Source organism: Oncorhynchus gorbuscha, linkage group LG04 (assembly GCF_021184085.1).
Source record: "Oncorhynchus gorbuscha isolate QuinsamMale2020 ecotype Even-year linkage group LG04, OgorEven_v1.0, whole genome shotgun sequence".
Taxonomy (NCBI): Eukaryota; Metazoa; Chordata; class Actinopteri; order Salmoniformes; family Salmonidae; genus Oncorhynchus; species Oncorhynchus gorbuscha.
Window position 1 is genome coordinate 66,975,654 of NC_060176.1, and position 17,708 is coordinate 66,993,361.

The following is a 17,708-nucleotide window of genomic DNA, read 5'->3' on the forward strand; positions in this document are numbered from 1 at the left end:
GAACCTAAAACTCGTCGACGTTGGAGAGGAGCTCATTTTGTTGATTAGTGTGCGCAGAGGGAGTTCTACTCCACTAGCCTAGTGATTGGCAATTTACTCCTCCCAGTCTGACCTATCATCGCCCACAATACGAGATTCTTCAGTGCTTCTGAAGCTTGTCAGTTTTTAAAAACTTACCTGCTCAGACGGCGGACTGAGTTTTGATAGTCCGCCAACCATGACCCGCCAAGACTCAGCGGCCCCAGCGGGAAGCTTGAGCGTCCAGGGCCCCTCAAACCCCGGTTACAACACCAACCCTGTGCCGGTACCTGTGATCACACAGACGGACACACGAGACAAATGGAGCAAGAAGATGGATTTTCTTTTATCAGTCATTGGCTTCGCGGTAGACTTGGGAAATGTGTGGAGATTTCCATACATTTGTTACCAAAACGGAGGCGGTAAGAGTTTTTCTAATTACTGATTTATTTGCTTTATATTTTAGTGGGCTAATCTATGCCCTTAGTTACATTTATATGGTCTCGTCTTTCTTGATAGTAGATATGATAGTAGGCTGCCATTAATAAATATTATTCTTTACACAACCTGTTTGTAATAAAGATTTTGAAAATGAAAGTTGCTCTTATGCGCGCACCAGGGTAGTCAGGCTATACCTTGTGCTGTCCATGGTGCTGAAATAAGCCTCACAGGCTGTATAGCCTGCAACCCACAATAATAAACTCACTGAAACACACTTAAATATTTTTTTTAGTTCATCTTCAAATTAAAACATTGAACTACGTATACAGTACCATAGTTTTTACTGTTTATGATTGAAATATAGCCTAGAGTATTAGCTAGGAGAGTTCACCCGCCAAGATTAGTTCGAAAGAGACGAGTTTCGATGTCCCAAATGTTGTTGGACGCTGAATGAGGCTACAAAGCATAGGCCTACCTCTGATCTAATCACTATTATGGAAAACGGAAAGTGGAAAATGTATATCCTATCGAGGTTATAGGCTATAAACGAATTAAAGTCTGTGATTAATGTATTTTTTGTGTTATTTTGTCTCTCATCTGTATTTACCGTTATATTTCCACCACATTTGTAGAAGGCTATCGTTTGCAATTTAACTCGAGGGAGTATTTCTTGATGCATTGATTTTATCCACCATAGTGACAGAACTGCTTCTCTAAAAGTAGCGCATGTAGCCATTTGCATGTATAACTGTTCTGAATAAATATTTATTTAAAGTTATAACATGTGTAGGGATATACAGTTTATATATATATTTTTTAAACTACCAATCATTTAACGGATGGTCAGTTTGAAAAGTAAAGATATTTCACATCTTTTAATAATGTAATTCCTTTCAATTAAAATAACTGTCACCAAAACGTAGACGCTATAACGTTACCCAAACATGTGCGCAATAAGATTTCCTTTCGAATAAAATAAAAGTCGATTAAGTGTATCTAAAGATAAATAATGCTTTATAACCTGTTTAATAAAAATGTATGAGCCTTTATAATGTCTTATAGCAAGGCTTATAAATAATATGTTAAGTATCTCTATGCATAACATCTTAACTGTGTCAAACTGGCTGTTATTTAGTCTAGATCATTACTAAATTATTACAATACATAATATAGGGCCTCATATACGACTTAAAAGTCTTACAATGCATTATAATTGCATCATAATGCATGACATGGATGTTTTTCTTACTCAGATATTAAACTATGAAGTAGTAGAAGTAACTATTTGTAAAGGGCTTGTCCTTCCTAATATGTCTCACATCTTAGCTTGCACACCAGACACTTTATGCGCTGTGGCAATAGCCCGAGGAGGAGGTTAGGCCTACATCTTCATCTACACAATGTGATCCTCTTAAAGTGATGAGTCAGACCTGTGATTTTGCCTCTCTACATCTGTGTACAGGGGCTTTCCTAATCCCCTACATTGTCATGGCAATTTTTGGAGGGGTGCCACTCTTTTACATGGAACTGGCACTGGGACAGTTCCACAGAACTGGTGCCATATCCATATGGAAACACATATGCCCCATCTTCAAAGGTAGGACTGGAATCATCTACCTTCATACACAACCCACCTCACAACTCACTGACCCCACACTAGTGCACATCTTTACATTACCTGCATACTACACATCTTCTTATCACGTTCACGTCGTGACCCTTACTGTTGACAATTCAACAGTGTATTTACAGTACAAGGTGACTGTGGAATAATTTGTACAGTGGGTCAATTGAAGTACAGTACAATTAAATTTACACTAGGCCTACTACAAATTAATCGGTCATTTCAAAATGGCATAATAGGTATATTTACACTGAGGCACACACTTCTACTCTCTGATGACATTGATCCATCTGTCCATGGTTTTAGGCATTGGGTATGCGATCTGTGTCATCTCGCTCTACGTCTCATTCTACTACAACACCATCATCGCCTGGGCACTCTTCTACTTCTACTCGTCCTTCGCCAGCGTCCTGCCCTGGACCAACTGTGACAATGCCTGGAACACTGAAAACTGCACCAACTACTTCCTGAAAGACAACGTGACCTGGAATAACTACTCCAGGTCACCTGCTGAGGAATTTTACACGTAAGTGCATGTAAGTGGCAGACAGCACGGTGAAATACTGTTACCATCATCTCGAAAAACCACGTCAATGGGTTGACATCATTTTGATCATTTCATTGCATTAAAATATTTAGACATCTTTTACATTTCACAATAGTGCATTGTCATTTTCGTTTTTTCATCAAACACTTGCTTACAAGTGTTGAAACATGCTGTGATTATAGAAAACAGGAAATTAACTTAGCACACTGCAAGAAGAACTGGTGCTCTATTTAGCTAACCAATGATAGTTCAATGGCTCGCTTACACAGACGTAGCATCTTAATTTGAGCCAATTTGCTACAGCAGGAAAATAATCCTGCAGCAATAGGATGTGAATTATTATGTGGATTATAATTCATTGATATTTTTGTAGGGTTTGGTAAATTAAGTCTGAAATTTCAAAGTGGAAAGTGGAAAACCTCAAATACACTACAAATGTTACATTTCCTCCTTCAACAGGGTGATCAAATTAAGATCCTACATCTGTATTATATGGCCCTCAAAAAGAATCTATATTGAACCACAAAGCATTCTTAGTTTTAGCAGTGTATGTAGGCCGAGGCTTACAGACAAAGGAAGTACATGTAAACAACTCATATATTGTTCCACCTTAGGAGGAATGTTCTGGAAATCCACAAGTCCGATGGGCTGAGTAACGTGGGGGGCGTTCGCTGGCAGCTGATGCTCTGCCTCTTCCTCATCTTCACTATCGTTTACTTCAGTCTCTGGAAGGGAGTGAAGACATCAGGGAAGGTAACAAGTCCAAGCCACTCTTGCAGGAAAGGGGTGTCAGTGTGTGGGGAAAATTACCTGAGCATATTATAGCAAAATGGTGGTGGTTAGTACCAGGTCATTCGACCCAAAGGCAAACACACTGGCCACAGAGAGATTTTTCAGTTGGGGACGTTCCTAGACTAGGGTCATTACAATACCTTGTCCAGTGTGATTCACAAGACTATAATCTCAATTTCTCTTCCCTTCTCATTTCTCTCTCTCTCTGTCTGCTGCTTTTCCCGTCCCGTGCCAGGTAGTGTGGGTGACAGCCACCTTGCCCTATGTGGTGCTCTTCATCCTGTTGATCCGTGGTGCCACCCTACCAGGTGCATGGAAGGGAGTGGTCTTCTACCTCCAGCCCAAGTGGGAGAAACTCTTCGAGACCAGTGTGAGTTATGATACGATTCCACATGATCACATCAATTCCATATGATCATCTGTTTGGAGCAGGAAACACTGTCAAATAGCTTGAAGAATTTTGCATAATTGTCTGATAATTTTGGTACCAAATGGGAGTTGGTATAGTAGACTGAGAGGGCAAAAACTTGGCATGGGATGTTAGAATGATGTCATTATTTGGTTGTAGAGACGCGGTAGTTTTTTTTGCACGTCACAGCACAGCATTCTGCACCCGCCTGTGTCAAAATCCATCAAAGAAAGGAAGTGCACAGCAGTGGTCAAACAGTCAATCCCATACAAAATCATGTTATTTCCCTGGTGATGAAGAGTATGTGTGGCATTTGTTATTTCAATTCAATGCAGTAAAATGTTTTTCCCCAGGCGATTTTGACCCAGGCGAGTGCAGTATGCTGTGATGCGCAGCACCAAAAATACTGCATCTGTAAACTTGCCTTTCTGGTGATGGGGATGGCAGCCTGAGTTCATTGCAACCAGTATATTGGGAACAGTCTATCATATGTCCTTTAATTTCTAGTGTCTGATGGTCCAGTTCTGTGTTGTTGGCTCAGTATGAGTGAGTGCTTTGGTTCAAGGGAATAATGATGAGATGAGATGCATAAATAAGCCACAGCATGCGATAATGAGATGCGTAATTGGTTTAGATGTTTTTTACATTAACAAAGCCCCCCACTCCATTCTCTCGCAATCACACATATACTTTCTCTTTTCGTCCTCCTCTCCCTCTCCAAATGCACGCTCCTCTTCAGATCACTCAGTACAGCTGTGAAATAGGATCTGTATGAGGCTATCATTCAGCGCAACTGTCATTGGACACAACAGGTCACAGAAATCCATCGGAAAATACAGAAAATTACAATTTTGGAATTCAATTCAATGAACACCCTTTAATTTGTGCTTACGCTGCAGGTATAATGCATTATGATGTGCAATGCGTTACAAGACTTGACATCAGCATGTATGACACCCTTTATAATAGCTTACTATTATCCTGACTACAAAACAGCAAAATGTGCATAGACATAAAGGTGCATACATGCTAATAAAAAGTCATATATTATTATGTGCAGACTTTAATTTGAAGTGTTACATGGTATTTATTATGTATTCAGCAAGAAACACTGTGGTTGATTTGATTTGATATGATTTGATGCTTGGATGGAATCAGCTGTCCGAAATTGAACAATTTTAAAATGAGAACATAAATTGCATAGCATTTAAATCTCTAGAATAGCAGAGGATTATCACAGATAGACAGGCAGGTAGACAGACCAGCCTGGCGTCAAAGACAAAACCTTAACCCCTAACCCTAACCCTAAACCCTAGCCTAGCTAATGTTAGCCACCTAGCCACCTAGCCAAGCACGTGCACAGATAGAGCCATAGGGATGCTGGAGCGCCTGCCCTCCTGTGAAAAAAGTGCCCTTTTGATTGGTGGCCTTGTAACTTTAAATGCAACAAATTGCCCATCAAATTAGATCATTTCTCATAAACTCATAAATCCCCCCCCAAGCATCCCATTGGTGTCTTCATGAACACCCCCTCCGAGCATCCCATTGGTGCCTTCATGAACAACCCCTTCGAGCATCCCATTGGTGACTTCATGAACACCCCCTTCGAGCATCCCATTGGTGACTTCATGAACACCCCCTTCGAGCATCCCATTGGTGTCTTCATGAACACCCCCTCCGAGCATCCCATTGGTGTCTTCATGAACACCCCCTCCGAGCATCCCATTGGTGCCTTCATGAACACCCCCTTCGAGCATCCCATTGGTGACTTCATGAACACCCCCTTCGAGCATCCCATTGGTGTCTTCATGAACACCTCCTCCGAGCATCCCATTGGTGACTTCATGAACACCCTCTTCGAGCATCCCATTGGTGCCTTCATGAACACCCCCTTCGAGCATCCCATTGGTGCCTTCATGAACACCCCCTTCGAGCATCCCATTGGTGCCTTCATGAACACCCCCTTCGAGCACGACAGCCTCATGCTTGTGTGACACATTTGATCATCTGGATTTCCCCTGATTCTCTATGCAATTAAAATGGGGGGGGGCAAAAGGGAAATAAAAGTGTTATCTACATTTACATCTACAACTACATATCTCACTCTACAATAAAGACCTGATTGGTGGAGGGCTGCACAGATGGTTGTCCTTCTAGAAGATTCTCTCAGCTCCACAGAAGAATTCTGGAGCCCTGTCAGAGTGACCTTTGGGTTCTTGGTCACCTCCCTGACCAAGGCCCTTCTCCCCCGATTGCTCAGTTTGGTTGGGCAGTCAGCTCTAGGAAGAGTCTTGGTGGTTCCAAATTTCTTCCAATCCTGTCTTGGAGCGCTACGGACAATTCCTTCAACCTCATGGCTTGGTTTTTGCTCTGACATGCACTGTCAACTGTAGGACTTTATATAGACAGGTGTGTGCCCTTCCAAATCATGTCCAATCAATAGAATTCACCACAACAGGACTCCAATCAAGTTGTAGAAACATCTCAAGGATGATCAATGGAAACAGGATGCACCGAGCTCAATTTCGAGTCTCATAACAAAGAGTCTGAATACTTAAATGAATAAGGTATTTAAGTTTTTTTTAAATGATACATTTGCAAACATTTCTAACAACTTGTTTTCACGTTGTCATTATGGGCTATTGTGTGTAGAATGATGGGATTGTTTTATTTAATCAATTTTAGAATAAGGCAGTAACGTAACAAAATGTGGAAAAAGTGATAGGGTCTGAATACTTTCCGAATGCACTGTTTATACACTACTGGTCAAACGTTTTTGAACTCCTACTCATTCAAGAGTTTTTCTTTATTTTTTACTATTTTCTACATTGTAGAATAATAGTGAAGACATCAAAACTATGAAATAACACATATTGAATCATGTAGTAACCAGAAAAGTGTTAATAAAATCAAAATATATTTTATATTTGAGATTTTTCAAATAGCCACACTTTGCCTTGATGACAGCATTGCACACACTTGACATTCTCTCAAGCAGCTTCATGAGGTAGTCACCTGGAATGCATTTCAATTAATAGGTGTTCCTTCTTATAAGTTAATTTGTGGATTTTCTTTCCTTCTGAATGCGTTTGAGCCAATCAGTTGTGTTGTGACAAGGTAGGGGAGTAAACAGAAGATAGCCCTATTTGGTAAAATAACAAGTACATATTATGGCAAGAACAGCTCAAATAAACAATGAGAAACGACAGTCCATCGTTACTTTAAGACATGAAGGTCAGTCAATAAGGAACATTTCAAGAACTTTTAAAGTTTCTTCAAGTGCAGTCGCAAAAACCATCAAGCGCTATGATGAAACTGGTTCTCATGAGGACCGCCACAGGAATGGAAGACCCAGAGTTACCTCTGCTGCAGAGGATGAGTTCATTAGAGTTACCAGCCTCAGAAATTTCAGCCCAAATAAATGCTTCACAGAGTTCAAGTAACAGACACATCTGAACATAAACTTTTCAGAGGAGACTGTGTGAATCAGGCCTTCATGGTCGAATTGCTGCAAAGAAACTACTACTAAAGGACACCAATCATACCAAGAGACTTGCTTGGGAAAAGAAACACGACCAATGGACATTAGACTGGTGGAAATTTGTTGTTTGGTCTGAAGTCCAAATTGGAGTGTGGGTGAACGGATGATCTCCGCATGTGTGGTTCCCACCGTAAAGCATGCAGGAGGAGATGTTATGGCGTGTGGGTGCTTTGCTGGTGACACTGTCTGGGATTTATTTAGAACTCTATCCCATCTGGTTTGGGTTTAGTGGGACTATCATTTGTTTTTCAACAGGACAATGACCCAACACACCTCCAGGCTGTGTAAAGGCTATTTGACCAACAAGGAGAGTGATGGTGCTGCATCAGATGACCTGGCCTCCACAATCCCCCGACCTCAACCAAATGGAGATGGTTTGGGATGAGTTGGACCGCAGAGTGAAGGAAAAGTACCCAACAAGTGCTCAGCGTATGTGGGAACTCCTTCAAGACTGTTGGAAAATCATTCCAGGTGAATCTGGTTGAGAGAATGCGAAGAGCATCCATAGCTGTCATCAAGGCAAAAGGTGGCTATTTGAAGAATCGCAAATATAATACATATTTAGATTTGTTGAACACTTTTTTTGGTTACTACATGATTCCATATGTATTATTTCATAGTTTGGATTATTCTGCAATATAAAAAATAGTAAAAATAAAGAAAAACCCATGAATGAGTTTGACTGGTACTGTATAGATATATGCTGAACATAAATAGTAATGTCACATGTAAAGTTCTGGTCCCATGTTTCATGAGCTGAAATAAAAGATTCCAGAAATGTTCCATATGCACAAAAATATAATTTATGTCAATTTTGTTTACATCCCTGTTCGTGAGCATGTCTCCTTTGCCAAGATAATCCATCCACCTCACTGGTGTGGCATATCAAGAAGCTGATTCAACAACATGATCATTACACAGGTGCACCTTGTGCTGGGGACAATAAAAGGCCACTCTAAAATGTGCAGTTTTGTCTCACAACACAATACCACAGATGTCTCAAGTTTTGAGGGAGCATGCAAATGGCATGCTGACTACAGGTATGTCCACCAGAGCTGTTGAATGATTGAATGTTAATTTCTCTACCATAAGCCATCTCCAACATCGTTTTAGAGAAATTGGCAGTACTTCAACCAGCCTCACAACCACATGTATAGCGTCGTGTGGGCGAGCGGTTTGCTGATGTCAACATTGTGAACAGAGCGCCCCATGGTGGCGGTGGGTTTATGGTATGGGCAGGCGAACACAATTGCATTTTATCCATGGCAATTTTAATGCACAGAGATGCTGTGACAAGATCTTGAGGTCCATTGTCATACCATTCATCCACCGCCATTCATCTGATGTCACAAGGATCTGTACACAATTCCTTGAAGCTGTTCTTACATGGCCTGCAAATTAACCAGACATGTCACCCATTGAGGATATCCCGCCAATATCCAGCAACTTTGCACAGCCATTGAACATTGAAGAGGATTGGGACAGCATTCCACAGGCCACAATCAACAACCTGATCAACTCTATGCGACAGAGATATGTCACGCTGCATCGATTCTGGCCAATGCTAGCTTCAATGTTTCCCACAGTTGTGTCAAGTTGGCTGAATGTCCTTTGGGTGGTGGACCATTCTTGATACACACAGGAAACTCTTGAGTGTGGAAAACCCAGCAGCTCTTGACACAAACCGGTGCGCCTGGCACCTGCTACCATACCCAATTCAAAGGCACCTAAGTATTTTGTCTTGCCCATTCACCCTCTGAATGGTACACATACACAATCCATGTCTCAATTGTCTCAAGGCTTAAAAAACATTATTTAACCTGTCTCCTCCCCTTCATATGCACTGATTGAAGTGGATTTAACAAGTGACATCAATAAGGGATCATAGCTTTCACCTGGATTCACCTGGTCGGTCTATGACATGGAAAGAGCAGGTGTCCTTAATGTTTTTACACTCAGTGTATTTGGGGGTGTGCCCTTTTTTCACTCTAAGCACCTACTCCAGCAAAGGTCTGTGCACGGGCCTGCACCGAGCTAATGTTAGCCACAACAAATTGGAATTAGTTATATATCATACATATTGCAAATTCGGAACATATTGTATGAAATTCAGTACTTAACATATCATACGAAATGGATGATGGATGTCCACAAATGAATACATACCATATGAAAAGTAACAAATACTAAATGGAGGGATACAAATGTTCATTTACTATGTTTAGTCGATCCCTGAGTCGAGGTTGGACAGACAGACAGGTAAGAGAGACAAACAGAAAGACAGACAGACAGGAACAGTTATGCTTCAGTAGCTTAATACAGGACTTTATTCTGTTGAGTAATGCATGGAGACAATACAGGTCAAAGCACCAAGTCTGACATTATGAGAGTTCAGGTAAATTTCCTAAGTGCTTATTTAGTGAATATGGTGAGATAGAATTCCACAGGTTCGGTCATGTGAGTGTAATTCATCTCCATGTGTTTTGTAGGTGTGGGTAGATGCTGCGGCTCAGATCTTCTTCTCCCTGGGGCCAGGCTTTGGGGTACTCCTTGCCCTCTCCAGCTACAACCCCTTCACCAACAACTGTTATCGGTAAGAGCTGATACTAAAACTCCTTTGAATAATAGTAAATACACACTTCTGATTATCCATTTTTACAGAAGTAACTTTTTTTAAAGGTATGCAATTTGGCAGAAGTTTTATCCCAAATTATTTGGCTCAATTATGCCTAACTCTTTGTGAAAACCTTCATGAAAAAGCATTAAATTAACTATTTATAAACTATTATTAAAAAACTTTAATTATTTGGTTGGTAGCATTTAGAAACATATAGCCTAAGCCTTATTAACATTCATATTCATAAGCATTTAAAATATATAAACCACTTATAAACATGTATCTTCTGTAGCTCAGTTGGTAGAGCATGGCGCTTGTAACGCCAGGGTAGTGGGTTCGATTCCTGGGACCACCCATACGTAGAATGTATGCACACATGACTGTAAGTCGCTTTGGATAAAAGCGTCTGCTAAATGGCATATATTATTATATTATTATTATAATGGATTATTCATTAAATGTATTATAAAGTGTTACTCAATCTTTTGGGTCACTTGCACACAACACACCTGGAGAAATGGGAGACTTTGATCAATTAAGCTACAGTATATCTGCCTGTATTCACATATGCCATTATGTAGACGCTTATATTCGAAGCGACTTACACTAAGGGTGGCCCCAGTGGGAATCAAACCCACAAACCTTCCATTGCTGAAACTGTGAACCACATCAATCAATCAATCACTTCCAAACAATTAAAAAGTAAAACCCAGTATGACTTAGTGGAGGTAAGCTTGTCCAGGGTGGAAAGGAAGTTGCTCCTCGTCCTGAATGCCCCACACACCAGTGAGGTAGGTAGAAGTGAGGCTGGATCTCCACAATAGCGTTTCCAATCTCTCTCACAAAAAGCCATCATGCATTGACATCCAGTGGCAGAAACATGTGTCTCGGGCAGGCTAACTATAGCTCTCACTTTCATACACATCAGCCCCATGTAGGAGGAGAGGGAGGAAGCACCGGCCAATCACAGGGATTTATTTACCATGTGTTGAATAGATAGGCTTAAACGGATGTCCCACAGCAACTCTTTAAGACAATGTAATTCTAATTAGACAGAGGGAGTGGTGAGTCCAGCGTCGTGGGAGATGAATGGGTGACGGGGCTCACCTGAAGGACAAATTGAATTGTAAGCTCCATGTAAGACGGCTGGCGTGGACATGGTTAATGTGGTTAGTAGTGTAACAGTGGTACAGGTGAGGAAACAGTGGCACTGCTGCTTCTCGGAGACATTCATGAATCACACAGAATGTGAATGGACTTACTCTTACTGACAGGGTTATCCTAATGTGAATGCCCACCCCATAGAAATGAAAAATGGCATTTAGAATACTGTGTACGTCAATGGTCCACTGTCTATGTTTGCTTGCTGGCTAGCGAGCTTGGAGAACATGTCTTACAAGGGTAATCCATTTTGGGGGGCAGTTGTCACATTTACAAAATCCCAATGTAACAACTGTTCACAACCAAACCAGAGTAAGGTATATGAATGACAATACTTGAGATGATCAGACAGGCATCATGTTTGCCTCTGTGTTGTGATGCTGTAGTGACGCCATAGTGACCAGCCTGGTGAACTGCCTAACCAGCTTCATGTCTGGGTTTGTGATCTTCACTATGCTGGGTTACATGGCAGAGAAGAGAAATGTGAATGTGGAGGATGTGGCCAGAGACAAAGGTAAGTGGCCAAAACTCTCTAACTCTCTAAAACCACTTAAAAAGTTTATCCAATACCTGTTTTTGGTGTATTTATATGTTTTTGATACATTGCTGTAACTGACTGTACTTGTTCAATAAGAATGTATTTCTATATCTACAATAAGAATAGGACATTGTAGCTTTGAGATTGTTCTCAGCCTGGGATTTACCCCCCAGGTCCAAGCCTACTCTTCATCACATATCCAGAGGCCATAGCCAACATGACAGGATCAACGTTCTTCGCCATTATCTTCTTCGTGATGATGATCACTCTTGGGCTTGACAGCACGGTATGAAGACTTGCCTAATTTGATGTATCAGATTATCTCTAAATTAAGTGATCTTTAATTGTTGTATGTAATCACTCTCATTGACGTAGCCCGCTCTAATTTCTGTCTAAGTTCGGAGGACTGGAGGCTATCATTACTGCTGTGATGGATGAATACCCTGAATACCTGGCACACAGACGGGAGCTGTTTGTACTGGGCTTGGTCGTTGTGTGCTTTTTGGGCTCCCTCAGCACTCTTACCAATGTAAATAAGAATTTAGCACTTTGAAGACAGACTACAACAGGTTAACAAAATATTTTTTTAGAGCACTTGAGGACTAGAATGTGGAAGCGGCTGATGCTACAGTTGTCATTTCAAGATGGCACTGTAGACAGGCTAAATAATAGAATATAAATGAATAGTAAATGAACAATCCGTTCTATTTTGAGTAACTTGATTAGAATGATACATTTGCCACATGAGTGACAAGCATGTGTTTCTCTCAGGGTGGGGCCTATGTGGTGAAACTGCTGGAGGAATTTGGGGTGGGTTCCTCCATCATTGCTGTTGGTTTTCTTGAGGCCATCGCTGTTTCCTGGTTCTATGGTAAGAATGGTGAACTAATGGTGATATTACAGTTTACGCTTCCTATACTCCTATTAGTATCTTGCATTAGAAAGACATTTTAATTCATACTGCCTCATTTATACTGCAGGTATCCCAGCGTTTAAAAGCGCTGGGTCAGTAACCAAACGGTCGCTGGTTTGAATACACGATCAGATGCAAAATCGGATGATGTGCCCTTGAGCAAGGCACTTAACCAGAATTACTACTGTAAATTACTCTGGATAAGAGTGTCTGCTAAAATGACTAACATGTAATTCCATATTTTGTTGTGGTTGTAAAAGCTGAAGAAGTGCATTATGCATCCTGTTAACAATACATTTTTCAGATTGCACATGACAAAGTTATTTTTAGAAAAAAAAAATTCAAGTTGTTGTCATAGTGTTTGTTTAACCCTCTCTCTTCAATTTTCATTTGTTTCAGGTATCACAAGATTCAGCAATGACATTAAATCCATGTTAGGCTATTATCCTGGATTTTTCTGGAAGGTGTGCTGGGTGGCTATTAGTCCTGCATTTCTAGCGGTAAGCACAACCGTAGGGCAACCAACCGATAAGATTTGAAATATATATATATAAATTATGGAATATATTGTACAATGAACTACTGGTTTCACATTCAAGCAAGCATTGTCCTCATATTGTAACAATTAAACAGATTTAACATTGTTAGCCATCCATTAGTTCACAAATCTGACTCGATCTGATTGACCTACAGCGCCCCATCAGTTTTTTGTAAACCTCTCAAAGATCTCAAACGTCAAATCTTCCACATGGCCCTTTTGGGTAACTTGCCCTAACATGCCAATCGTCATGGCAGGTTAAATGGCATGGGTGGATGGTTAGTGTAGGATCAGATGTGCTAACATTTCATTTGGACTTTGCCAGAGACTGTATGGTTACACTGCTTAAATCCTACAGGTATAATGCTTTATAACTTGTAGTAGGCATGTATAAGTCTTTAAAGTGGCTTAAAATACCGTTTGTAAAATGCTATGTATCTAAAAACGATCCTAATTTCAACTGACTCAAAATGGTTGTTATTTAATCAGGCTCATTATGAGTTGATTATAAAAAATTATAAAAGGGTCATAAATGCACATGGCAAGAATTACAATGTATTATAACTGCACCATTATGGGTTATACCTGCAGAATTGAAACATTTCAGCATAGAACCCTTCTCCACCTTCAATTATTCAATCTGAAGTAGGGGAGACACATCTCCCTCCTGCATCAATGTCGTATCCAAATCTTGTTTTCTCCTGTTTATATTCTACAATATTTTCCCTGTAAATGTACATTTCATTCACCTGCATAACTTAATATCCCTGCCTTCACTTTGCATACATCTCCTTTAATCTCTCTTAGCCTTCCACTGCTGAAAGAGCTGACATTTACATCGAGCTAGCTTTCTTTATTATTCTCCCTTTTTTGTATGGGCTAAAGTGTTTCTGCCCCCATCTCCCTAGATGGTCTGTGATCATCTCACAAAATAAAGAGAAACATTTGTAGAGGCACAACGGGCATCTAATAGGGTGCATGCCATTGTCACATGTAAATTCGAATTGAGAAAAATATGAGTGTGGCGTGTGAGACTTTACTGTTTGTTTTTGTCGCTCTGCTTTCACAGTATATAATAGTGAGCTCCCTGCTCAAGCCAGCGCCCCTCCAACTCTTTGACTACAAGTACCCAGACTGGAGCATTACGGTGGGCTACATCATCGGTGCCTCGTCCTTCATGTGGATCCCCATCTATATGGTCTACAAGCTGGTGTGGACCCCCGGATCACTGAAACAGGTCAGGCCCTCTAATGCAGAGATTCAACTGGTGGGTCACGACTTGGGACTCCAGTCTGAACTTAAACGGCTTAAACCAGGTAGAACGTGTGTAGATATGACTGGAGGGTGTTGAGGGGAGGACGGCTCATAATAAAGGCTGGAATGGAGTAAATGAAATGGCATCAAACAAATGGAAACCATGTTTTTGATGTATTTGATACCATTCCACTGATACCGCTCCAGTTAAGGTGCCACCAACCTCCTGTGGTAGACTTACATTTTTAAATATCTCTGAAATGTTTTTCTTCAATCACAGTATTTTCAATATAGAGCTATTAGCAGCGCTATTTTGGTTTGTGTCTCAAACCAGTGAGTTTATTAACATTCTTCATCAAGAATATGGACAAAATGTTATTATTGACGTCGAAAGAAGTTGGAATGCTGTCCCCTTGTCATATAATTGCTACATTTACTACATTACAAGTAGTTTCCCAAATTGTATTTTGGCAATTATTTTTCGCAATGCCAATATTGGGTCGCGACTAAGACAACCTGGTTCAGTTTGGGTGCCAGGAGTAAACCAGCTGAGAAGCACTGCTCCAATGTAATCTACAAGACTTGATATAGCCTGGTGTTGTACAGTTGAAATTTACATACACCTTAGCCAAATCCATTTAAACTCAGTTTTTCACAATTCCTGACAGTTAATCATAGTAAAAATTCCATGTTTTAGGTCAGTTAGGATCACCAATTTATTTTAAGAATGTGAAATGTCAGAAGGATAGTAGAGAGAATGATTTATTTCAGCTTTAATTTCTTTCATCACATTCCCAGTGGGTCAGAAGTTTACATACACTCAATTAGTATTTGGTAGCATTGTCTTTAAATGTTTTAACTTTGGTCAAACGTTTCGGGTAGCCTTCCACAAGCTTCCCACAATAAGTTGGGTGAATTTTGGCCCATTCCTCCTGACAGAGGTGGTGTAACTGAGTCAGGTTTGTAGGCAACCTTGCTCGCACACGCTTTTTCAGTTCTGCCCACAAATTTTCTATAGGAATGAGGTCAGGGCTTTGTGATGGCCACTCCAATACCTTGACTTTGTTGTCCTTAAACCATTTTGCCACAACTTTGGAAGTATGCTTGGGGTCATTGTCCCTTTGGAAGACCCATTTGCGACCAAGCTTTAACTTCCTGACAGATGTCTTGAGATGTTGCGTCAATATATCCACATAATTTTCCTACCTCATGATGCCATCTATTTTGTGAAGTGCACCAGTCCCTCCTGCAGTAAAGTACCCTCACAACATGATGCTGCCATCCCTGTGCTTCACGGTTGGGATGGTGTTCTTCAGCTTGCAAGCCTCCGCCTTTTTCCTCCAAACTTAACAACGGTCATTATGGCCAAACAGTGCTATTTTTGTTTCATCAGACCAGAGGACATTTCTCCAAAAAGTACGAGCTTTGTCCCCATGTGCAGTTGCAAACCGTTGTATGGCGGTTTTGGAGCAGTGGCTTTTTCCTTGCTGAGCGGCCTTTCAGGTTATGTCGATATAGGACTTGTTTTACTGTGGATATAGATACTTTTGTACCTGTTTCCTCCAACATCTTCACAAGGTTCTTTGCTATTGTTCTGGGATTGATTTGCACTTTTTGCACCAAAGTACGTTCATCTCAAGGAGACAGAACGCGTCTCCTTCCTGAGTGGTATGATGGCTGCGTGGTCCCGTGGTGTTTATAGTTGCAAACTATTTTTTGTACAGATGAATGTGGTAACTTTAGGCATTTGGAAATTGCTCCCAAGATTTAACCAGATTTGTGGAGGTCTACAAATTTTTGTCTGAGGTCTTGGCTGATTTATTTTGATTTTCCTGTGATGTCAAGCAAAGAGGCACTGAGTTTGAAGATAGGCCTTAAAATACATCCACAGGAACACCTCCAATTGACTCAAATGATGTCAATCAGCCGATCAGAAGCTTCTAAAGCCATGACATCCTTTTCTGGAATTGTCCAAGCTCTTTAAAGGCACAGTCAACTTAGTGTATGTCAACTTCTGACCCACTAGAATTGTGATACAGTGAATTATAAGTGAAATAATGTGTCTGTAAACAATTGTTGGAAAAATGACTTGTGTCCTGCACAAAGTAGATGTCCTAACCGACTTGCCAAAACTATTGTTTGTTAACAAGAAATTTGTGGAGTCGTTGAAAAAAGAGTTTTACTGACTCCAAAGTGTATGTAAACTTCCGACTTCAACTGTATGTACAGTCATGCACTGTGTTGGCTATTGACAAGACATAGATGAGTAGTGTGGTCTAAAAGAAGCATATATCTTATATGCTGTATACAGTATCAATATGTGATAAGTGGATGACACATGGTTTAACTATCTCTTGTTCCACATCCTTTGTGTCTACATGTTGTTGTCCCCAGCGCCTAGCTGTGTGTCTGAGACCTGAGAGGACCATTATGCCAGAGATCCACACAGACTCCCTCAACATGAGTACTGTTCCATAGAAGCACCCACGTTGCCAAGAATCCAGCCAGGCACATTATGTTGCTACCAACAGACTCCTGAATGAGAGCCAAATCAGCAGACACAGATCAATCTCATGGAGCATTCGACAAATCTTTTTTTCTGTAGCTCAATGAGTACAATAAACACAAATTGTCTGTTAGTACATCTGTAGATGCTCTACAGAATATCTACAGACTATCGGTAACATTTCAACTAACTATCTACAAATCCTAACCCTAACCTTAACCCTTATCCTAATCCTAGCTCTAACTCTAACCTTCACCCTTCCCCTAACCCTAGCTCTAACTCTAACCTTCACCCTTACCCTTACCCTAACCCTAGCTCTAACTCTAACCTTCACCCTTACCCTAACCCTAGCTCTAACTCTAACCTTCACCCTTCCCCTAACCCTAGCTCTAACTCTAACCTTCACCCTTACCCTAACCCTAGCTCTAACTCTAACCTTCACCCTTCCCCTAACCCTAGCTCTAACTCTAACCTTCACCCTTACCCTAACCCTAGCTCTAACTCTAACCTTCACCCTTACCCTAACCCTAGCTCTAACTCTAACCTTCACCCTTCCCCTAACCCTAGCTCTAACTCTAACCTTCACCCTTATCCTAATCCTAGCTCTAACTCTAACCTTCACCCTTCCCCTAGCTCTAACTCTAACCTTCACCCTTACCCTAACCCTAGCTCTAACTCTAACCTTCACCCTTACCCTAACCCTAGCTCTAACTCTAACCTTCACCCTTCCCCTAGCTCTAACTCTAACCTTCACCCTTCCCCTAACCCTAGCTCTAACTCTAACCTTCACCCTTCCCCTAACCCTAGCT

General features: G+C 40.9%; 1 protein-coding gene across 1 annotated transcript; it reads left to right on the top strand.

Annotated features, from left to right (window-relative positions):
• The first annotated feature begins 217 nt into the window (after positions 1-217).
• Positions 218-17,128, top strand: LOC124033040 (sodium-dependent serotonin transporter-like). The gene is made up of 13 exons (XM_046344964.1): positions 218-440; positions 1,922-2,056; positions 2,390-2,609; positions 3,245-3,383; positions 3,658-3,792; positions 9,862-9,965; positions 11,537-11,664; positions 11,862-11,974; positions 12,086-12,217; positions 12,460-12,559; positions 13,001-13,101; positions 14,209-14,376; positions 16,788-17,128. Exons 1-13 carry the CDS (start codon positions 218-220, stop codon positions 16,869-16,871), a joined length of 1,782 nt encoding a protein of 593 aa, XP_046200920.1. The 3' UTR covers positions 16,872-17,128.
• Positions 17,129-17,708: the final 580 nt, after the last annotated feature.

Coding starts and splice junctions, on each gene's coding strand:
- LOC124033040 (XM_046344964.1), top strand. CDS start 218: ATGACCCGCCAAGACTCAGCGGCCCCAGCGGGAAGCTTGAGCGTCCAG. Junction 441..1,921: donor TTGTTACCAAAACGGAGGCG/GTAAGAGTTTTT, acceptor ATCTGTGTACAG/GGGCTTTCCTAATCCCCTAC. Junction 12,560..13,000: donor CGCTGTTTCCTGGTTCTATG/GTAAGAATGGTG, acceptor CATTTGTTTCAG/GTATCACAAGATTCAGCAAT.